At 47.3% G+C, this 23,948-nt stretch overlaps 1 protein-coding gene across 1 annotated transcript; it reads left to right on the top strand.

Annotated features, from left to right (window-relative positions):
• Positions 1-282: 282 nt before the first annotated feature.
• utp20 (UTP20 small subunit processome component) lies at positions 283-23,911 on the top strand. The gene is made up of 58 exons (XM_035784290.2): positions 283-471; positions 775-855; positions 966-1,032; positions 1,174-1,306; positions 1,546-1,734; positions 1,884-1,965; positions 2,047-2,184; positions 2,339-2,494; positions 2,667-2,822; positions 3,101-3,313; positions 3,489-3,897; positions 4,047-4,152; positions 4,375-4,525; positions 4,614-4,673; positions 4,844-5,011; positions 5,153-5,229; positions 5,340-5,419; positions 5,514-5,775; positions 5,985-6,152; positions 6,265-6,355; positions 8,208-8,293; positions 9,005-9,130; positions 9,270-9,436; positions 9,716-9,924; positions 10,953-11,176; positions 11,389-11,627; positions 11,933-12,077; positions 12,539-12,626; positions 13,009-13,152; positions 13,327-13,380; positions 13,475-13,627; positions 13,978-14,133; positions 14,216-14,356; positions 14,527-14,664; positions 14,935-15,074; positions 15,165-15,253; positions 15,362-15,738; positions 15,938-16,077; positions 16,209-16,365; positions 17,100-17,198; positions 17,433-17,600; positions 17,771-17,937; positions 18,052-18,196; positions 18,423-18,539; positions 18,684-18,854; positions 19,504-19,635; positions 19,818-19,928; positions 20,073-20,152; positions 20,238-20,307; positions 20,516-20,698; positions 20,844-20,975; positions 21,103-21,235; positions 21,596-21,801; positions 22,063-22,134; positions 22,252-22,515; positions 22,646-22,772; positions 23,026-23,171; positions 23,585-23,911. The coding sequence occupies exons 1-58, from the start codon at positions 421-423 to the stop codon at positions 23,735-23,737; spliced, it is 8,487 nt and encodes a 2,828-aa protein (XP_035640183.2). The 5' UTR covers positions 283-420; the 3' UTR covers positions 23,738-23,911.
• The last annotated feature ends 37 nt before the right edge of the window (positions 23,912-23,948 follow it).

Genomic DNA, 23,948 nt, shown 5'->3' with positions numbered 1-23,948 from the left:
ATAATTGGGGAGGACGGGCTTGTGTTAATAGCTGGAGCAGCATAGGTGGAATGGTAGCAATACATCCATGTGTTCGATGCCATTCCATTTGCTCTGTACCGCCCATCATTATGAGCCGTCCTCCCCTCAGCAGCCGCCTCTGGTATGGACACTGTATGGACACTGACTGAGCTTTCATTGAGAAACAAAAGTATCCAGGAAGTAATCCTTGAAGTTGTTGCAAAACTACGCCCCCTTCTGTGTCTTCTCACCACGTGGAAAAGCAAAACGTTCCCATGATGCTTCATCCAATATGGCTGCGCCCCGGCATCAGGCATGTGTGTAAACACAGTTAGTCTATACATTGTTGTTTTCATACAAATTTGAAACGTGGATTGCATATATTTTTTAACATTCATCAGAAAAATAGACACGTCAAAAATGAAGATCAAATCCAAGTCGTCGTATCATAAATCTGAGAACACATTCAGGGTGAGTGTTGTTGGGAATCTGTGTAGCACAGTTGTTAGCATAGCTAGCGACGACTGCTTAGCTATTGCATTGGAAATAACAAAATATTTGTTAATGTGCTTAGCCATCTCTCATGCCTGGTTTTCATAATGTCTGAACAGTTTCAAATTAAACGTTTTTTTTCCCATTGCTACGATTAATGAATCAACAAGCGAAGCTGCTTGAATATGTTAAATATCATATGTAGCCTAGCTAGCGAGGCATTTCATTACTGTAACGTTAGTACACCACAGAAAGTAGCTAACTCGATCGTTTGCTTTACAGTTTCTCACGTTTGCTGAAAGGCTTGCCAATGTCAATATCGATGTCATCCATCGCATTGACAGAACTGGGAGTTATGATGAGGTATGCGTTCTCTGTTAGACTGCAACTCCCCTATTACATGTGTTTTAAAAAATACGTTTTTGTCGTTGTTAATATCATTCCATGGCATGTAACCCTGTTTTCCGTTGTAGGAGGTAGACACTCACTTTTCAGAAGGACTGACAAAATGGAGGGACCTGAATTTGACAGAGCATTTCAGTAAGTACATAACTCGTCACACCAAGGAGCGTCACTACTACTATCACATCTGGCCCAATACATGTCCTTTTCAAGCTTCCAAACATGTCCCCATGAGCAGAACCCAGCGACTAATCTGAAACCCATTCACCTGTTCCTCAGCCACCTTCCTGAGGGAGGTGTCCAACAAGAGCCAGTCCTTCAACCTTCTGGTGTTCCATCAGAGGTCTATAGTGGAGAGCCTGAAGACTCACCTTAGTACCAAGAACAGCCTTGGCTGCCAGCCTCTACTGGAGTATGTACCTGAGATTACTGTGTGTGTGTGTACCTGAGATTACAGTGTGAGGCTGAGGAGGAAGGTACAAACTATAGATATGAATATGTTCTGTAGAAGGTTCCTAAATGTGCCAATAAATAATGCACACAAGCTTCATATCGTGTGGAAACAAATGTAATGTTTGTTCTTCATTGGCAAGCTTGTTGCTTGCAGTGTGTGTGCTGCAAATCACAACTTTTTCCTCCGTTACGCATCAGCCTGGTGGTCCAGCTGGCTAGGGACCTCCAGATGGATTTCTACCCCCACTTCCCTGACTTCTTTGTCATCATCACCTCTCTCCTGGAGACCCAGGACACCGAGATACTGGAGTGGGCCTTCACCTGCCTCTCCTACCTCTACAAGTACCTCTGGAGACTCATGGTCAAGGACATGACCAAGATGTACAGGTGAGACTGGACCTTAGGCCTACCTGGCTGCAGTAGGAGTAGACAGACGGTGCTCGAAGCTCCAGCGTTATTGTTGTTATCGTCTCCTATCTATGTCATATTGGCATATATGACATCGGTGTTTACTTATCTCTCCTTCTCCCCTACAGCTTGTACAGTACACTGTTGGCACACAAGAAGGAACACATACGAAAGTTTGCGGCAGAGAGTTTTTCTTTTCTGATGAGAAAGGTGTGTTGTGGTCTTACCTAGTTGGCATCCAGTGGTGATGAAATCAGATCTGATTGAATGAATTGTATCGATGCCCGCCAGGTGCCAGATCTTGACGCCCTTCTCAACCACATGTTCCTGGACCTGGAGGAGCACCCTGGGAAGGCAGAGGGGGTGGGACAGCTGCTGTTTGAGATGTGTAAAGGAGTCCGCAACATGTTCCACTCCTGCGCTGGCACGGTGAGTTCATTAGGTTATACAGTAGGAAATAGGAGATTAGACTCTTTGCGAAAAAGGTTAACACAGTGGAGTCTTATGCGTGTATATTCAGTTGAAAGATCTTTCATTCACAACCCTTTTCTGTTGTATCCTTCTTCCCTCTCCTCTCCTCCAGGCCCTCCCAATTGCTCTGAGGAAGCTTGGACCAAGTGCTGACCAGGAAGTATCTCTACCCTGGGATGCTGTCAGAGAGGCACTGGATCAAATGGCCCAGGCAGCAGCCAATCACGTAGAGAAAGAGCACTTCCTGGTTCTGTGGGAGTCTCTACAGGTTACGGAGCATTTTTACCTCACAACTGGTTCTGCATAGTGCCAATGTAAACTCTTTGTAGGCCTGTGTGACAGATGGGTTGTTGTCGTCTGTCTGTCGGACTGTTTGAGTGATACTGTTCATTATCCTGGTCCAGGGCTGTTTAACTGTGAATGTTTTTGTCTTTCTCTAGGCATGTGTGAGTGAGACCCTACGGAACCTGAATAAGACCAATGTTGATGAGGAGGGTCAGGCATCCGACCACTTGGAGCGTCTGCTCTTCATCCTCCATACCCTGGTGGGACACCGCAACGGAGCCAAGATCACCAAGCCAGACGCTGTCTGTCAGGTAGGGCCGGGGGTCACCATTTATCTGTGCGACATGAATAAGTAAAACTAAGAATCAGCATAGAGTTTGTTCTGTGTTCAGAGGCTGTGTGTATCTCTGTATGTATTTGACCGTCTCCATTCATACTGTATACATTTACATAGAAGACTTTGGACTTTGTGTCCATTTCATTTTCAGATCACACTTTTGCCTTGAACCCAGTTTGGTTTCAAATCTGACTGTTGGCGTCATATGTGTAGATTCCTCTGGTGTTTCTGTCCTCCTCTGTGCCTCTGTAGGCAGTTCATGAGTTGCTCCAGACCCCATCCCTCCCAGGACCCTGCTGTAGACTCGTGCTCCAGATCATCTCCTCTCTATTGCTGGGGGAGAATGTCTCCCTGCCTAACACACTCACACAGGACACGGTCACAAAGGTGTTCAGCAGTGGGATGGACCAGGACCTGATACTGGAGTTCACTAAGGAGATGTTCACCATGAAACGGTTTGAACAGGTACGTGGACTAATGTCATCAATACACCAGGCAATTTCATCCTAGCTGACTCCGGCAGAGTAAGCTTCCTTCACTGGACATAGATAACGTAATCTCTCTCCTTTCTGCCACTCCATACGTCTCTCTCTCTCTCCATCTCTCACCACCCCTCCCTCTTCTCTCCATCTCTCTCCAGTTCTTCCTGCCCAGTCTGCTACAGTACCTAGAGGGTTTTTTCTCCAGTCTAGACTCTGTGTCTCGTCACTCTGCCATGGAGGTGCTGGTCAGTCTCATCCTGGCTAAAGCCCCGCCCCCTACAGATGGCTCCATGGCCTTCGAGACCTACCCCCTGGTCTTCACCGGAAAGATCCCCGGTAAGGAGCCAGGTGATGGGACAGAGACGGTGTCAGTACCAGAGTTGATCCTCTCTCTGATCAGCCTACCGCAGGACCCGAACCAGGCCATCACTGACCTGTCCCTGCCCTGGGCAGCCCTGGTCCTCCTGCCCCACCTCAGACCACTGGCAGCAGGGTGTGTCGTTCCTAGTCTGACAGCCCTCCTCAATCGCCTGCTACTGAATGTGGAGAGAGAAGCGCTGGGGAAAGGTATGGGCTGCCCTTGTTTGCTCTTATCTGTGAAACAGTTGAATGTTGTGTTCCATTCAATGCACATTTTGTTCTAGCTCCTAACTGTCCCTCCAGTAGTAACCCAGGAGCTGGTAAAATAAAGATCTCTCTCCTTTTCTGTCCTCTAGGCGGTCTGTTTGTGGCCAGGCAGGCCCTCAGCTCCCTGCTCAGTCTGAATGGATCTGCTGAGGTTCTCTCCCTGGTGCCAGTGGAGCGGGTCAAGCCCATCATCCAGTAAGTACTAGAAGTAGAGAAATATCACCAGCTCTTGGAGACTAGTTCCCATTTAGTGGGAATAACTGCTGTTACCAGAGAAAGCTTTGGATTGGTACAGTAAATCTGTGTGAGTTTGTTGGTGCCGTTAATGTTTGGTTATATAATCTGGTAAACTGGTTTTGTTCTTGTAATTGGTGCACTTTGACACTGATCAACTTCCTGTGTTTGTGTGTGTCACAGGAAGTTCCCAACAGACATGTCGGCTCTGTTGCTAGGAGACCTCTACTACACCCGGCTGTCAGTCAACGGCTGCTCCGAGCACCTATCCCACGGTGCTCTGCTCGACCTGCACCAGATGCTGCACGTCAACCTATCCTCCAACAGCTCCAAAGTATGAAAGTAGATTGAATTATTTTGGGTACTTTGTTAGTTGCGTTTAAACTGTGACCTAACCCTCTCCACCCTGCTTCCTCCCTCAGATCCGCTTGCTGACACTGAGGATTCTGACCCACTTTGAGGCTGAGCTCAAACCGTCAGAGGTTGGTACAGAACAACCAAATGATGTCTTGTAAATTGATAATTCTGACTTTATTTGCTCAAGTCAATTGAATTCGTTCACATGGCAGAAGATAATTGAGAGAACTTTCCATTTTGAGCCTAAATGGACAATAACAACACATTTGAACTTTGATTCTCTCTGTGTTCTCAGAGTGAGGACAGTGTGGAGGTCCAGCCTGTGTTTGCAGTGTGTTTTCAGGCTGAGTTGGTCCCTGCCTCCGTGCAGGACTACAGAGAGAAGCTGCTGCACCTCAGGAAGCTCAGACATGACCTGGTAGAGAGATCACTACCCCGGGGGACACAGGGGACCTTCCAACAGGTACCCAGAACATAAAACTTAGATTTGGGACCTGAAACGTAGATATGGGAACCTAGATTTCGAAACAGACTCGGGACCTTTGATTAACGTTTGATTATCTTAGTGGATGATTAAGTTACGTTCTGCATCTTCCATTTGCAGGTGCCTCTACGCTATCTTATGTCCATGCTGTTCGTCAACTTCAAACCCCTGTGGGACCCAGTCATTGAACTCATCGTGTAAGAACACACAACCACAATAAATCTAAAGGATCATACTCTATGACCTTTCAAAGCCCCCCCAAAATAACGCAGTTCATCTCTTCCTCGTGTTGTGTCTCTCTATCCAGGACCCATGCCAGAGGAATGGACAACAAAGACTTCTGGAGGGTCTACCATGAGCAGCTGGAGTTGGTGGCAGGTCTTGCTGGTGAGTGCGTGCTCATTTGTGATCTGTTTTTCTAACACTGTGATGAGCTATTTGTGTCGATATAAAACGATCAAGAAAATGTCCTGTCTAACAGAAAAGGAGCTGCTTGAAGGCGACGATGATGCCGATGATGAAGATGGCGGCTCGGAGCTGCAAGGGGAGCCGGGCTGTGATGTCATCGAGAGCGGGGACGTGGGGGTGCTGTTCCTGCAGCGTCTGAAGATGACCTCTGACCCCAGCGAGAGGACAGACTTCACTAACTTCAGGGGCCTGCTGTGGAGGGCCATGGCTCTGGTCCCTGACCGCGTAGAACCACGCAGTAGGGAGCTCAGTCCACTGCTGCTACGATTCATCAGGTTCGTCCTACGCTATACCCTACACACGACTAGATATTGCAGCCTTACACACTACACTGCCCTCCTACGGAGAGGAACCTCTGGTCTTTTCATTTTGAGGAGGAGGCGAGGAGACCAGACGCAATAAATCTAAGAAAGGCTTTTGAGAAAGAGCACCATTGTCCACTGTCTTAAATGACCCTATGCCCCTCTCCTCTCACGATTGGCAGGAATGAGTTCTACCAAGCTGACCTGTTGGTGGCGCCTACTCAGGACCTGAGGAAGAGGAGCAGTCCTGCTGCCATGGAGTCTAGCATGGTGGGAGAGGAAGAGGAGGACAGGGAGGAGGAGGAGGCTAGACCAGAGAGGAAGATGCCACCAAAAAGAGCAGCAGCCAAGTAAGAGATGATCACGTTGAAGATTTTGGAAATAAAACATCTTATTTTTGTTTCACAATGCATTTTCAGTGCCGTATAGTATTTTCTAAAGACATTTTAATTTCTTTCCCAGGCAACTCATCGCTCACCTGAAGGTGTTTGCCAAGTTCACCAACCCTCGCTCTCTGTACCTGGAGAATAGCCTCAATGAGCTGTATACTCAGGTAAACTTACCTATCTCACCTATCATCATCAAATGTAATTGTATTTGTCACATGCGCCGAGTACAACAGGTGTAGACATTACAGTGAAATGCTTACTTACAAGCCCTTAACCAACAATGCTTTAAGAAGTTTTATGAAAAACAAGTGTTGGGTAAAACAAAAAGTTAAAATTTGAAAATGAAAGTAACAAATAAGTTAATGGCAGCAGTTAAATAACAATAGTGAGGCTATATACAGGGGGTACCGGTACAGAGTCAATGTGGAGGCTATATACAGGGGGTACTGGTACAGAGTCAATGTGCGGGGTCACCGGTTAGTTGAGGAAATATGTACATGTAGGTAGAGGTAAAGTGACTATGCATAGATAATAAACAAAGAGTTGCAGCAGCGTAAAAGAGGGGTCTGGGTAGCCCTTTGATTAGCTGTTCAGGATTCTTATTGCTTGGGGGTAGAAGCCTTTTGGTCATAGACTTGGCGCTCTTGTACCACTTGCCGTGCAGTAGCAGAGAGAACAGTCTATGACGAGGGTGGCTGGAGTCTTAGGGCCTTCCTCTGACACCGCCTGGTATAGAAGTCCTGGATGGCAGGAAGCGTGGCCCCAGTGAGGTTATGGGCAGCACGCACTACCCTCTGTAGTGCCTTGCGGTCAGAGGCTGAGCAATCGTCATAGCAGGCAGTGAGGCAACCAGTCAGAATGCTCTCGATGGTGCAGCTGTAGAACCTTATATCAAATCTTTTCAATCCCCTGAGGACGATTAGGCTTTGTCGTGCCCTCTTCACGACTGTCTTAGTGTGTTTGGTCCATGATAGTTTGTTGGTGATGTGGGTAACAAGGAACTACAGCCCCGTATATGAGAATGGGGGCGTACTCGGTCCTCTTTTTCCTGTAGTTCACAATCATCTCCTTTGTCTTGATCACGTTGAGGGAGAGGTTGTTGTCCTGGCACCACACGGCCAGGTCTCTGACCATCTCCCTATAGGCTGTCTCGTCGTTGTCGGTGATCAGGCCTACCAGGCCTACTGTTGTGTCGTCGGCAAACTTAATGATGGTGTTGGAGTCGTGCCTGGTCATGCAGTCATGAGTGAACAGGGAGTACAGGACGGGACTGAGCACGCACCCCTGAGGTGCCCCCTTGTTGAGGTTCAGCGTGGCGGATGTGTTGTCAGGAAGTCCAAGATCCTGCTGCAGAGGGAGGTGTTTAGTCCCAGGGTCCTTAGCTTTGTAATGAGCTCTGAGGGCACTATAGTGTTGCGCGCTGAGCTGTAGTCAATGAACAGCATTCTCACATAGGTGTTCCTTTTGTCCAGGTAGGAAAGGGAAGTGTGGAGTGCAATAGAGATTGCGTCATCTGTGAATCTGTTGGGGCGGTATGCAATTTGGAGTGGGTCTGGGATAATGGTGTTGATGTGAGCCATGACCAGCCTTTCAAAGCACTTCATGGCTACAGACATGAGTGCTACAGGTCGGTAGTCATTTAGGCTTAGGTTACCTTAGTGTTCTTGGGCACAGGGACTGCTTGGAACATGTTGTTATTACAGACTCAGTCGGGGATATGTTGAAAATATCAGTGAAGACCCTTGCCAGTTGGTCAGCGCATGCTCAGAGTACACGTCCCGGTAATCTGTCTGTCCCTGCGGCCTTGTGAATGTCGACCTGTTTAAAGGTCTCACTCACATCAGCTACTCGCATGAAATCACTCTCGGCTGTTCTCGCTATATGCCTATTTTACCACGCATTAACTGTGTACTCAATTAAACATACTTATCTGACCCGTTATCAGCCTTTCTACCTAAACAGCGGGTAGTCTCTGTCAGTGTGCTGCTATCAGTGTGTGACTGTGTGTCTGTTCAGTTGCTGTGCCACCAGGACCAGCAGATTCAGAGGGCAGCATTGGAGTGTGTTCTGACCTACAAAGACCCCAACGTCCTCCCCTACAAGTAAGTCTGCTCTCTGGCTTATTTCCGAACGACACTGTCGCACAACGTCTCGTCTTACCTCTTGTCGTAACACGCCGTCAGTCCTTTTACAGTCTGCCAGGCGTAAAACGTACTTTCCAAAATCACCAATTAACATTTTTTGTTCAGATGATCGGAGTAAGAGTAAGGGATACTGTAATAACTGTTATGGACTCCCGGGTCCTCAATGGGAGTCATTGTTACCAGTGCTGATAGAGATCAGAGACATCACTGGCCCTCTCAGGTTCCACTGAGCAGGAATGTTAACCTCCACCCAGAACCACAGATCTGATGGGAGTTCCTCTCTTCACTTCCCTTATTAGACTATCCATTTACTAACTGTTTCCCATCTAACATCACTGAGAGCAGAATGATGGAAGGAAATAGGAGTTCTGTTGTTTCATTTCCCATAGTGTACCACTGACAGAGTTCACAGAATCAGCTTGGAGACCCTGTGTAGACCCTGTGTAGACCCTGTCAACAACATTGCTCTGGTGCCTCTTTGAAGCTGTACAGGCCGATAGGCTTGTGGATTTGCTAATATATCTTGATTCAGTATCTGGTGGCAGGCCATTTGATACACCGTCTTTCTGTGTTTGCTGTGATATAGTAATGAAATGTCTGTATCTGAAATGTCTTGTGCTTCTGGACCCAAAGTCTATTGAATGTCTTTGACGTGACTGTTGTGTTCAGGGAGAATCTGGAGAGGCTGCTGGATGACAAGCACTTCAAGGATGAGATCGTTCACTTCAACATCTCAGAGGAGCAGGCCGTGGTGGACGCCTCGCACAGGGCCCAGCTTATCCCGCTGCTTATGAGGTGTGTGTGTGTGCGATTACTCTTGTTTGTTATTACTCGTCTGTGTCTTCTTGTGAACTTAAACTTGAGGCCTATTTATGTGTCACCTTTACTACTCCAATATAACCCCCCTCCCTCTCCTCTAACTTAACCTCTGTAGGGTTCTGTTTGGGCGGATGCGCAGTAAGACTGGCAGTAAGTTCCAGGGCAAGTCTGGCGCCATGCAGCGTTCCTCCATCGTGCTGAGGTTCCTGGCAGGATGCCAGTCTGAGGAGCTGGGCATGTTCATTGACCTCCTGCTGGAGCCCGTCTGCCACCACGGACAGGGTAGGGTGCCATGTGATATACAACCTGTATGGGAGCGGAGTGTTTCTCGTCTTATTCCTCAGTGAATGGCTCTGTTGCCCCCCTGTCTCATCGGTCTATTTGGTCGTTATGTTGTAGCTTTAGCCTAGTTGTGTGTGTGTGTGTGTGTGTGTGTGTGTGTGTGTGTGTGTGTGTGTGTGTGTGTGTGTGTGTGTGTGTGTGTTTTAAAAGTGTGACATCTGAACACTTAGAACTCTTTTTCTTTCTCTCTCTATGTTTTTCTCCCCTCCCTCTCTCCAGGTCTGTGTCTAGCTGCAGTAGACAAAGCGATATCCGAGACGGACTTCTCTGCCGTCCTTCCTCTGGGTCGGCAGCACAGCCTGCTGAACATAGTGAACACAGTCATCAGTAAACTGGGCCACCTCATCAACACACACCTGCCCAGGGTGCTGCAGATCCTACTGTGTGTCACCGCCTCTGTCTCCACCATCCTCAACCAGAGAGAACAGGTATTTACACTGCCGGGGAGTCTCACTGCCTCACAGAAGCTCAGTCTTGAGAAACCTACTGTATGTTCTCTGTTGGACCAGGGGACAGACCAGGGGTGGCAGGGTTGTCTAATGGTTAGAGCATTGGACTAGTAACCGAAAGGTTGCAAGTTCAAATCCCCTAGCTGACAAGGTTCTGCTCCTGAACAGGCAGTTAACCCACTGTTCCTAGGCTACTACTGAAAATAAGAATCTGTTCTTAACTGACTTGCCTAGTTAAATAAAGGTAAAATTAAAAAATAAATGTAACTAGAGGCTGCTGGATGAGTAGGAGTGCTGATTTACGATCAGTTTTGCCTTTTTAGATCACGATTACAATTATTATTTGGACAGGGGGCAACCTGATCCTAGATCAGCACTCCTACTCAGAGAAGCTTGATAATAAGCTCCTGGGTTCTATGCATAGTAACTTTAACTCTACCTACATGTACATATTACCTCAACTAACCAGTGCCCCTGCACATTGACTCTGTACTGGTACCCCCTGTATATAGCCATGCTATTGTTATTTTACTGCTGCTCTTTAATTATTTGTTACTTATTTTTCTTTAAACTGCATTGTTGGTTAAGGGCTTGTGAGTAAGCATTTCACTGTAAGGTGTACCTGTTGTATCTGGGCGAATGTGACAAAATCAAATCAGATTTGATGTCTCTTGAGAAAAACGTTTAGTAAAGTTTCAAGTCAGTAACTCTGGTCTTGGGCAGGAGCTGCAGTGTAGCCATTGTGTCTGTATGCTGCAGCTCGCCCTCTGAGACCTAGACTAGAACAGGAGGCTCGGAGAGGCCTGTCCTGGCAGTTGCAGGTGTGAGCATGTATAAAGCATGTTGATGTTCATGTATGGTACTGCGCACAAACATGGCTTTTTAGGACAAGTCAGTAACTCCTTAAAGTTGTTTTGTCGCCTCTTGGTTTTGCAGCTGAAAGGCAAAAAATAGATGAACAGGTTTTAAAAACTCCTCAATGTTTTTTCTTCTCTCTCTCTGCCCAGTTAAAGGCCGGCTGTATCGCTCCTCTGAAGAACCTGAGGCGCCTGGGGGTCCTGAGGATCCAGGACTTCTTTGATGGCTTTGACTCGTACAGCTTCACCCCAGATGAGCTCGATGCGGTCTTCCAGGCTATCGTCTGGCCCCAGGTCTGCCGTCTGCCAACAGAGAGCCCCTACTCCCCTACCCCCCTCCTCAAACTCATCCACGTCTGGAGCAAGAATGCCAGGTAAGCTTATCAAACAGTCGTTGTGTTGAGACTTCAGCTACACTAAGGCCAAGTCCTTTTCACAATGAGATCAGTATGTTAATGGGAGAATGTTTCTGGCAACAATCCAGTTTCCAGTGGGGAACTAGGAGGAATTTGCCGTGACTCAGTGGTAGGTGACAGATTCAACCTGCCTGAAAGTGGCCACCTTCTTTCCTCTCCTCCTCTCTCAGGTACTTCCCCCTCCTGGCCAAGCAGAAGTCTGGTCACCCGGAGTGTGATGTCCTCCTCAACGTGTTCGCCCTGCTCTCCGCCAGGAATGTCTCCACCCAGACCGTTGCCATGGTGATGGACATCGCCGAGTCCTTGGTGACCACGAAGGACCTTCTGGTTTCGGAGGGTGAGGAGGCGGAGCTGAGCGTCAATGGCAGTGTGTTCCCCCAGCCACCAGAGGGAGCCTACGTCTCTTTGGGTGAGGCCTATGGACAACATATAGAATACGCAAATGCAATGTTTACAGGGCCACTGCTAGAATATGCAAATGCTACTAATAAAAGTAAATACTAAACAGTATAACGATGGACCAGACTAGGAGATTTTTCATCGTTTGGTGACGTGGAAAAACTATGGGCTCTAGTAGGTATAAGCAAATGCAAAATGGGTTGTATACAAAGTTTAAAGTTTGTAATAAATAAAGAATCCTTGTAAATAATAGCAAATACAAAGTGTGCACATTGATAAAAGTGCAGAAATTAATGGTTTGTTTGTGTTGTTCAGAGCATCTGACCCAGGGTGCCAGGCTACTCCTGCCCCACATCTCCACCCTGCTACAGTACCTCAGTGGCATCGTACGCAACTCTGTCAGACTCAAGAAGAAGAAGTTTAGATCCCAGGTGGCCAAGGAGCTCAACATCCTCTCAAAGTAAGTCCTTCGGTCCTCACATCCTTCTGCGTCCTTTATGAAGCGTTGACTACTGTGCTGTGCTGTGGCGACGTGCTGACTTTGTGATCATTGTAGACCAGGGCTCTCCAACCCTGTTCCCGGAGAGCTACTGTACCGTCCTGCAGGCTTTCACTCCAACCCCAGTTGTTTACTAAGCTGACTCCGGCTTATCAACCACCTAATTATTAGAATCAGATGTGCTCGATTGTGTTTTGAGCGAAAACCTACAGGACTGCAGCTCTCCAGGAACAGGGTTGGAGAGCCCTGTTGTAGACAGTCGAATAATCTCCCAACGCCAACGGATCATAGATGGCGTATTCTAGCCCCTGCTCTTTGTGATCTTATCACAGCTCTCCCTCTCAGGTTTCAGGTCGTTGTATGGTGGTGATGATAGTTATGGGTTCCACAGGCTAATGTCATGATCGCTCTCTCCTCTCCAGGCTCAGCAGGTTTGTGAGTGATAAGGACCAGAGCTCAGTGCTCATCCGCCTGCTGCTGCCATACCTCCAGAAGGCCCGCAACCCGCAGGTACAACGACGTGTTACTGTTCTAGGGATATGTGGTGTCTGTGTTGTGGTTTGTTTGTTTTGGCCTTCGCGCTGTATTGGATTGTTCGAAGGTAACGTCATGCCAGGTTGTGTTACGTTATACCATGGTATGTGTTACATGAGCTCCCACTCATTATTGATCTGTCCTGTCATTTCCTTGCGTCGTGGTAGGTTATATGTTATAATGTTACGCTCATGAGTATTTGCCGTGTAGCTCAGTTGGTAGAGCACAGCGCTTGCAACGCCAGGGTTCGATTCCCACCGGGGACCGGTACGAAAATGTGTGCACTCACGACTGTAAGGTCTGGATAAGAGCGTCTGCTGAATGACTCGAATTAAAATGAACTTCCCTTGTGTTTCAGGAGACCGAGATTGACATCCTGTCTACAGTCCAGAACCTGCTAAGACGTTGTTCTAATCCCGCCTACTTCCTCAAGCCTATCAGTAGACTGTTCTCCATCCTCCACAACAAGCTGCCCAGGCAGGCCCTCACCTCCGTCTTCCAGGTAGGACCTCGGGCCCCCGTAGCCTGACTCCAGATGTGTGTGTTCTGTTGCGCTCACTCATTTTCACATCTTTAGCTGCTGAAGCCGGGCCTTACGTGCTCCCCGTTACTCATATCTAGTGGTCCGTATGATGTGAATCGCAGAAAGTTTACCTGTGTTACTGTCTCCCAACAGACTCTGGGAGACCTGGAAATGGGACTGAAGTACATCACAGATACAGCTGCTAAGGTAGGGCTGGAAAAACCACACACACAGGAACAAACGACCCATGTTTATCACACACACAGCCATGTATAACCATCGGCCCTTTCTCTCCCTCCAGTTGAATGCCTTTGACAGTCGTCACCTGGACGAGGTGTACTTCGACGTGCGTCTCACAGCCTTCCAGGAGGCCACCAGGAGGATCAACGACATGGACACGCTGGATATGAACTTCATCTACACCGTGATGCACAACTGTTTCGCCTCCTTCGAGGTGAGACCCAACACACGCACGGCAGACACACGGGACAGATCAGACACTACAGATGGGGGTTGCGCTGCAGTCCGGTCTCTTGACTATTGCGTCGACTTTGGTCGTATCTTGGAACGCTCCCGTCTTCTTTGAGACGCCCTGTTCACTTTGTGGATCAATAAATGTATCCGGATGTAGCTTTCGACAAACCATTTGTGGCGCATATTGCTTAACATGTGTCCATGCATGTCTGTGGTTTTTGCTCTTCGTTTTCTGATGATTGTGGAAATAATTGAATCTTCAAAGGAATATTAACAGCAATGTAATTCGTCCATTCGTTAAATTCAACCGTCTTCCTTCCTGCGTTGTAGATTGGAGACATGTCCCTGGCAGACAACGCCACCTTGTGTCTGTCTGCTGTTCTTACACGTCTGGCTGCAGTGGGTCGGGGAGACGAGGACTACAAGGAGATAGTACAGTACACCATACTGGACGCAGTCAGGAAAGGACTGAGGAGCAAGACTGAGGTTAGTACACACACACACACAAACCACACACACCACACACACACGAGAACTTGGGTCCAGTGTGTCTCTCCTGTGTTCTCAGAGTGTGCAGCATGACTACACCACAGTGCTGGCGTGTCTGGTGAAGACCTTCCCCACCCGTAGAGACTTCAGAGATCTGGTGCAGCTCACCGACTACAACGACCCCGAGTCTGACTTCTTTGAGCACATGAAGCACATCCAGGTAAGACGTCAGTCACTGTTACAGTATAGATTTCAGGACCGTGCGTGCCGGGAAAATGCACTGTTTAGCCTGGTTTCGGGGCAACTTGGATTGTAGCCGTACAGCCGACGCTCTTCAAATGAGTCAGGGCGCGTGGTGTTCAGCCCAGCGCTTAATGTTTCGTCTCTCAGATCCACCGCAGAGGTCGCGCTCTGAGGAAGTTCGCCAAGCAGCTGACGGAGGGTACGGTTGTGATGTCATCTCGTTCCCTCCAGACCTACATCATGCCCTACGCCATGACTGCCCTCTTCGACGAGAAGATGCTCAAGGTCAGTTACACAACACACTGAATAATGTTATCCTTCTTTCTGGTGTGTGTGTGTGTGTGTGTGTGTGTGTGTGTGTGTGTGTGTGTGTGTGTGTGTGTGTGTGTGTGTGTGTGTGTGTGTGTGTGTGTGTGTGTGTGTGTGTGTGTGTGTAACCTGTGTGTGTGTGTGTGTGTGTAACCTGTGTGTGTGTAACATGTGTGTAACCTGTGTGTGTGTGTGTGTGTGTGTGTGTGTGTGTGTGTAACCTGTGTGTTTCTCTCTGTCCTGCAGAACGAGGGTATGACGTCAGCATCAGTAGAGGTGATAGGAGCAGTGTGTAGGAGACTGACCTGGTCTAAATACCTCTACTACCTTAAACACTTTGTTCACATACTGCAGACTGGACAGGCTGAACAGAAACTGGCTGTCAGGTAGGTGTCTGTGTGTATCAGTGGGTGATATATATATATATGTTTTGTTTTCCATTGGTACTGTTGTCTCATACCTGTGTCCATCCACAGTCTGTTGGTGACTGTTTTGGAGGCGTTCCACTTTGACCACGACACTCTGGAGAGAGAAATGGAGGCAGCTAAGACCAGGGCCAAAGACGGTGAGTGAACAGACTGGACGTCGGTGACCAAGAGGTCCCAATGAAGTAGATTATGATTTCCATCCCAGGCGTGTGGTATATTGATCGATGTTGCCCCTTTCTGTTTAGTTGTGAGCACCGTCGTTGATGAAGACGTTGATGAGGAAGAGGTGGCAGCTGTCGAATCAGAGGAGAGTGACACTGAGGAAGCCATGGAAACGGAAACAGACACGAAAACAACCACCATAGAAACGGCCACGGTTGTTACTATGGACACGGGCGCCGCTGAGACCGTTGAGGGTGTCGCTATGGAAACGAACGCCACAGAATCTACAGCGGAGCCTAAAGCTGTTCCGGTGAGGAAGCCGACCCCCTCTACTACAGCCCCTGCGGCTCCCAGTGGATTACCCCAGAGCAAAGCAGAGCTGGAGGCCCTGATCACCTCTATCCATGCCACTGTTCAAAATGCTGTCCTGCCCAGGCTACACAAGTGTCTGACTGCCAAGGTACACACACGCTCAAACACACACCAGTTGTACTCGCTGTCGGGGATCTTTTGGAATGTGTCACCAATGCATGTTTAGTATTGTCGCAGATGGATGACATCGTGTGTGTGTGTGTGTGTGTGTGTGTGTGTGTGTGTGTGTGTGTGTGTGTGTGTGTGTGTGTGTGTGTGTGTGTGTGTGTGTGTGTGTGTGTGTGTAGGTGAAGCGAGATGAGGAGTGCAAGGCGGTAAAGTCTAAGGATGTGAAGGAGGAAGAGGTGGCCAGAGTTCCTATAGCCTTCGCCATGGTCAAACTGATGCAGACACTGCCTTCGACTGTCATGGACGTCAACCTGCCTGGGTATGTACACCCAGTTAATGTAAACATAAATGTGGTACGCCCTGTGAATGTGGCTGTATCGCGTGTGTGTCCGTGCCTCTGGGAGTGCGTGTGTGTGCGCATTATATAATAAACACTGTGTGTGTTGACAGCATCCTGATGAAGATGTGTGTGCTGCTGAGGAATCGTTTCCAGGAGATCAGAGACGTGGCTCGTAACACCCTGATTAAGATCGTCGAGACTCTGGGGGTCAAATACCTGCAGTACCTACTGAAGGAGATGAAGTCCATTCTGGTTAAGGGCTACCAGGTGAACACTACAGCTGAATAGGTTTCTCTGTCTTTTCATACAGTTGGAACACAAACCCTTGTCTCAGACCTTGGGTTCGAGGCCCAGGGTGCGTTCAAATGACCTCTGGTCAAAAGTAGGACACTACAAAGGGAATGGGGTGCTATTTGGGAGGCTACTCCAAGACTACTGTTACAGTGCCTAGTGAAAGTCTATAAAGGGGATAGATTTATTTTTCAGTGGGATAATTACACACATTTGTATGCCAAAGACTCACCAGAATGGCTTTCCTGGAGGTGTTGAGTGATCCAGTCTCAGTTCTAACTTAAATTTGTTTGGAAGTCAGAGAAAAGGTCATTGCTGTTCGTAAATGATTTCCAACCAAATTTACTGAGCAGGTTTGACAAAAACAACGGATATAGTGTTGCCCTAAGAGTTAATGATTTACACTTGTACTGCCTGCCGAAGCTGCTTCCACCAAGTATAAACTCTGGGGTGTGAACATATATGCAATTGAGATGTTAGTTTAAAAAATAAATAATAATCACTTTCTAAATGTGGAGAAGGTTGTGTAGATCGGTAGGGGAAAAATCTAATGTAATGTAATCCATTTTTAAAAATGGTTTTACACTACCGACTGTGTATGTTTTTGAGACTGAGACTCCATCTCTGTCTGTGTAAATGTATTCAATCATTAAGTGAATTATTCTAAATGATATGGCGTTGTTTTGATCCACTGACTCTCTCTCGCTCAGGTCCATGTGTTGACGTTCACGGTGTACCAACTTCTGTCTCACCTCGCCCCTATACTGAAGCCCGGAGACTTGGACCACTGCATGGGCCTGCTAATAGATGTAACTATTCTAACCTATACATGTCCATTTGTGTTTGTATGTTTATGCGGGTTTGTGTGTCTGTCCGTGTGTGTTTGCCCATATATATGTGTGTGTATGTATGTGTATATATGTATGTGTGTGTGTGTGTGTATTTATGTGTATATATATGTGTGTCACTGTGCATAACCCATTTTGATACACAAACTTGCCAGCTCTCCTTTCACACTCCATTGTTCCACTCCTCTCCTGTAGATCTTCAACAGCGAGCTGTTTGGTGCAGTGGCTGAGGAGAAGGAGGTGAAGGGGATCGTCTCTAAGCTGATGGAGGCCCGCCACAGTAAGAGTATGGACTCCTATGAGTTCCTGGGCCAGTACTCTGGCAAGGACAGAGTCATACAACTCATACTGCCAATGAAAGATGTAAGTATCGCTTAGATGTGTCTGAAATTCCTCAGATAGCAGGGACATCAACAGATTACTCCAACAAACGGTGTGTATGTGCCTTTATTTATCTCTTGCTCTCTGTCTCTCTCTCCTTCTGTTTGAATCTCTCTGTCTCCACCTCTCTCTCTCTCTCTGTCTGTCTCTAGATCCTGGAGAACACAGCCAATCTGAAGACAGCCCGTCGCGCCCATGCAGTGTTGAAGAGGATAGTGTCAGGTCTACTGGTGAACCAGGCCATGGACCATCAGGCTGTACTACTGCTCAGCCATGGCCTGGTCTCAGAGAGTCTGCCCCTCGTCACCAAGCGGAACAAGTATGTACACACTCGCTGCAGGCATGCTCCCTTCTCCTTGCTCGGTCTCTCACTCACTCACTCACTGAGTCTCACGCAAATATTTGACGTTGTGTTTTTATTGTTTGTGTGTAGGGACAAAAAGCCCCAGGCGCCCCCGGACCCTCGCCTGCCTCCTCCCAGCTGTCTCCTCTTGCCCCCCACCCCAAAGAGAGGAGGACTTAAAGCCCCCGTCAGCAGCCGCACCAACATGCACATCCTAGTGGACACTGGACTCCGGGTAACCCAATCTAGCTACCCTCCCTAAAACTTTCAGGAACTTTCTCACAGGCTTTCACACAGGTTGACTAGAAGATGAAATAGTGTTTTGCGGCAGGCAGGCATTAAGATAAACAACAACCAGTCCCGTGAACAGATGGTAACCAATGGCTGAATAGTGGTTTACTGTTCATTCATCTGTGGTCAGTTGAATGTTGGTTGACTGTTGTCGTTCTTTCTCTGTCTAGCTGCTCCATATGAGTCTGAAGAAGTCCAAGGTGAACTCCTCTGAGGCCTCTGCTCTTGAGATGCTGGATCCCTTCTTTGCTCTGCTACTAGACTGTCTCAACTCCATGCACGTCAAGGTGTGTGTGTGTGTGTGTGTGTGTGTGTGTGTGTGTGTGTGTGTGTGTGTGTGTGTGTGTGTGTGTGTGTGTGTGTGTGTGTGTGTGTGTGTGTGTGTGTGTGTGTGTCTGTATCTGAGTGTATATCTCTCTCTGTGCCTCCAGGTGATAACAGAGGCTCTCTTAGCTTTTACGTTCCTGTTGCGGTTCGCCCTGCCAGCTGTAGAGCAGAATGCAGGCCAGCTCACCAAGCAGCTGTTTGTCCTGCTCAAAGACTACTCCAAGGCTGGCGCTGCCCGCGGAGAGAACTTCCAACTCGTCCAGAACTGCTTCAAGGTAGCACAAGTGTTTGTTTCTATCCTGGAAATGGTTGAATGAAACATATGAATATAGTATCAATTATAAACGGGGCCGTTCGAGTCCTGGATTCTGATTGACTGAAAGCTGTGGTATATGAGAACTTGTAAACTGGGTGGTTCAATCCATGAATGCTGATTGGCTGACATCCGGGGTATATCAGACCATATACCACGGGTATAATAAAACATATTTTTACTGCTCTAATTACGTTGGTAACCAGTTTATAATACCACTGCTAAGGGCTGTGTCCAGGCACTCCGGGTTGCACTGTGCGTAAGAACAGCCCTTAGCCTTGGTGTATTGGCCATATACCACACCCCCTCATGCTTTATTGCTTAATAAGGCACCTTGGGGGTTTGTGATATATGGTCAATATTCCACGGCTAAGTATATGGTATATTGGCCATATACCACACCCCTCAGGTGTTTAGACTTGTTTACTGTTCTAATTATGTTGGTAACCAGTTTATAATAGCAACCCCCCGAGGTGCCTTATTGCTTAAATATAATATAAACAGTACATTCATTCCGTAATGCAAAAACATGCCATATGTTTTAATGATTTGAAATAACAGAAATGTGGCCACATATCAATTCATTGACTGATCCTTCTTTTCGCCGTCAGTCCATCACCATCCTAGTAAAGAACACGAAGACACACAAGATAACTGAGACGCAGCTGCAAGTGCTGCTGGGATACGCTGAGGAGGACATTTATGACCAATCGCGTCAGGCGACAGCCTTCGGCCTGCTAAAGGTAGCTAACGGCCTCCCTCTCCACCTGTCCAAATCTAGGAGAGAGATGGAGTTGGGAGACCATACTTTATTGCTACAGCTAATACATTAGACCCCAACATTTAACCAGACATATAGATGTATTTGCATTCAAAGTGTATAGTGAAATTCTTAATCTGTTCTCCTCTGTATCTCCCCCTACAGGCCATCCTGTCCAGGAAGCTGGTAGTGCCAGAGATGGAGGAGCTGATGAAGAAAGTGGCCAAGCTGTCTGTTACCGGGCAGAACGGCATGATCAGGGTCCAGTGCAGACATGTACGGTTTGGTTTCTTTTTATATTCATTTTTAAACCTGTATTGTATTTTTGAAGGTGCCTTGTTAAAACAGTGGTTTAACTGTGCTTAATTAAGGTAACACATTTTTAGATTCTTATTTTTTTCCTGTTATTTTCACCTGTAGATTTACCAGAAGTATATCCTGGATTATCCTCTGGGGAAGAAACTGAGATCACATCTGGACTTCATCGTGGCCCAGCTCAGGTAGGATATATTTGTGTTTAAAGGGATTCGTTGTTTTAGATGTAAGTCGTTTGTTTGTGACTTTTGATACTAAAATCTGTGTTAGTTATGAGCTTGACACAGGAAGAGAGGCTGCTCTGGAGTTGATGGCCTATATCTTCCAAACCTTCCCTCAGGTATCCACACACATCCCATAATTACTGGAGTTTGACTCGCAGTAACTGGTCGCTTTCTATACCCACTGCTCCTGGTCGAAGTTGACTATAGAAACAGATCCCACATCCTAACCATTAGAGGGAATAAACTCAAAACTGACCGTAGATCAGTTTTTTGGGGGACAACCTAATTCTACTCCTGTGTGTAACTGATTCGTCTCTGTCCTAGAACCTGCTGCTGCAGCACAGTGGGTTGTTCTTCGTCCCTCTGGCACTGGCCATGGTGAACGATGACTCGGCTCGCTGTAAGAAGATGGCCGCTGTTGCCATCAAATCACTGCTGAGTCAACTGGACCAGCAACACCAGAACACCCTGTTCACCTTGGTCAACGCTTGGCTGTCTGGAGACAAGGTATGGACGCACGGACACACACATTAGTCTTGTCTTTCTCTACGGGTCTAATAAAGCGCAAATAAAGGAAAGGAGGGAAATCCACCTTAGACTATTGAGATGCACCCCATGTCTTCCTGCTGTAACCTCTGACCCCTATCCCCAGGTGTCTCTGCGTCGTCTGGGGGCCCAGGTGTGTGGGCTGTTTGTGGAGGTAGAGGGGGTTCAGTTTGGCCGCCGTTTAGATGCCCTGTTACCCCTCATCGAGAAAGAGATCCACCCCAACAACTTTGAAGACGTGAGTCGAACATTTAAATTTAACTATTTTACATAAACTTTTAAAGGCATTGCCTAAGCGTTTGTATTTTATTTACTATTTTCTATAACCTGTGCTAACAGCTGCTCTATATCTGTGTGTCTGTCAGATTGAGGAGGAGAAGGATGAGAAGGCAGCAGATAGACTGCTGTTCAGTTACCTCACCCTGGTCACCAAACTCACCAAGGACTGTAGCCTACTGGAGCTCAGCAAGCCTCAAGACACTCTCACTAACATCCTGGGTAAGACACTACTACCTCTAGCCTGGGCCCACATCTGTTTGTGCAGTCTTGCCATTTCCTATGGTCGTAGATCAAACATCAGGCATCTATCACATGGGCCCGGTTTGAAAATCACCCCAGGCATCTCCGTTGTCTGTGGTGAGATAAATAGTACAGTTCTGTGGTATGTTAAGCAGTGTGATTAAACCCATGTGCCTACACGTTTTCACCTGAAATGTCTCTCTTGTTCTATGGGTTGATGATAAAGTCTAGAACCTATAGATCTACATTAATTCATCGATCATTGAATGTAATATTTTACCCTGTAAACTGCTGACTTCCCCTTTGTGTAACGGAGCAATGCGCCCCCCCCTCCACCAGGTCATGTTGAGACCCACCTGCGTTACCCTCACTGTTGGGTGTGGCTGACCGCCTCTCAACTGTTTGGTCAGCTGTTCGCTGCCCACCGGCCAGACCAGCTGGTTGCCCGCTGGAGAGAGGAGACCACCGAGAAGGGCAGTGCCAAAAACACCACCACACCAGAACCTGTGGCGACCACGTTCCTTACAACCAACCTAGACAAGAAGGTGAGACGGGTCTGAACATCACTTAACCAAAGATACAGACCGATGACTTGACCTGCTTAGAGTGACCAGGGTCAAACGCGTCATCAAGATGGGCTTCTCCGTGAATGGGGCGGAACAGGGAGAACAGCTTTTTGGGGGTTTCAATAACAATGAGATAATTGAATGCATTGTATTGTAAACAAGGGTGTGACTCAACTGATGTTTAGCCATACTGATTTATGTGTCTTTTACCTGGCTTTCCCCTCTCCTTCCCTCCACCAGATGAGAGAGTTGGTCCTGTCATTCTGTCACCAGCTCCAGTCGAAGTACCTGGACACGTCAACAGGAGAACAGGTAAGGACGACGATATTACACTGATGATGTTGCAAACAGACTATTTAAGTCGGAGGTGTCACCCGTCGGGCAGTAGTTCGATTGACAGGTTGGATGGTCTCGTCTGCCGTTCCCCAGGTGATCAAGAACCTGCTGTTCGTCGCCAAGGTGATCTACCTGATCTCACCCGAGTCTGAAATCCCACCTGCCCGGGAAGTAGAGGAGGAAGAAGAGATGGAGAACGGAGGAGAGCGGCAGAACGATGGAGAGGATGACGATGAAGAAAAGCAGGAAGAGGAGGACGAGAAGGATGATCGTCCTCCATCCTTACTGTGGATGATGAAGAAGCTGTCTCTAATGGCTAAGAGGGAAGCTGCAGACACGCCCAAGATACCCCTCAAGGTACACACAAACACCCCAATACGTGGTCCTTTATGTTTTCCCAACACCACTGCTTATTTACAGATGATGAGTTGATGAATATCTGCAATAAATGTTTGCATTGTTATTTGTCCTTTCTCTCCCCCCATAGAGAACATGTGTGTTTAAGTTCCTGGGGGCCATAGCTGTGGACCTGGGTAAAAACAGGCTGGGTCCTTACCTCACCACCATCATCGCCCCTCTCTACAGAGAACTGGACAGCACCTATGCAGACCAAGGTAGCATACTGTAATACTGTCCTCATCATTTAATAACAGCTACGAGGATCAAGCTAACACAACACTGTCTGTCATCTTCCTAATCATAACTCGGCTCTCCCTGTTCTGTGTGCTTATTGTCTGACTGCTCGCTCTTGTTATTCTGTGTCAACTCAACTCTGTGTAGTTCTCTTCCGACTGATCCCTCTGTAGGTGTTGGTCACAGAGATGCATCAAATTAGTGCTCCATTTAATTAGACGTTTTACTCCCCAGACCCCACCCTAAAAAACCTGTCCCAGGAGCTAATAGAGCTGTTGAAGAAGCAGGTGGGGCTGCAGACCTTCTCCCTGGCCTTCTCAGCCGTTCAGAAGGATGCCTCACAGAGGAGGGCCAACCGCAAGAAACACAAGGCTATGCAGGTGTGTACTCTATGGCAGGGGATCTCAACTTTGTGCTCGGGGAACCCATTTTTTTTTTACAGAAAATTCAAAGAATAATCTGAACACAACTCAAGTGAGATGAAAAATAGCACACTGACTGTTTGGCAGTGCTCGTTACCTGCAATTCTACAGATTGTCATGCGACACTTTTAATACAAAAGGTATTGTTGAAAAATATAACATTGGTGGATACCAATATCCCTGTCACCCACAGTTAACAAATGGTAGATTAATGACTTTATTACACCCTGAACTTATTCCTAAAATGTATTTAATCTGTTAATATTCACTTACATATTTTGACAACCTGCAATCTTTTGAGCTAGTGATACAATACATCACACTGTTTAATCGTAATGTTGGATACCAAGCATCTCACTCTTCTCTCTCAGGCGGTGGCTAACCCTGACATCGCAGCCAGGAAGAAGCTGAAGAAACACAAGAACAAGATCGAGGCCAAGAAGAGGAAGATTGAGTTCCTGCGGCCTGGCTACAAAGCCAAGAGACAGAGGAACTCACTCAAGGACTTGGCGATGGTGAAATGATGTTACTATCCATTATATAGCAAGGATGGGTGAGAAGACCAGGCAACCGTGTCCTGCTTAATGCAGGAGCTGACAGTCGCAAGCCACCTCTGTATGAATTCTCAGTCAAGGATTTGATATGTTTGTGCATTTAATGTAACTTTTTTAAAAATTAAAAGTGCTACTTTCTTGGAATATTGCTTATCTTGGGTGGGATGAAAGTAATTTGACG

Source organism: Oncorhynchus keta, chromosome 13 (assembly GCF_023373465.1).
Source record: "Oncorhynchus keta strain PuntledgeMale-10-30-2019 chromosome 13, Oket_V2, whole genome shotgun sequence".
Lineage (NCBI taxonomy): Eukaryota > Metazoa > Chordata > Actinopteri > Salmoniformes > Salmonidae > Oncorhynchus > Oncorhynchus keta.
This window is presented reverse-complemented; position numbering and strand designations above follow the sequence as displayed.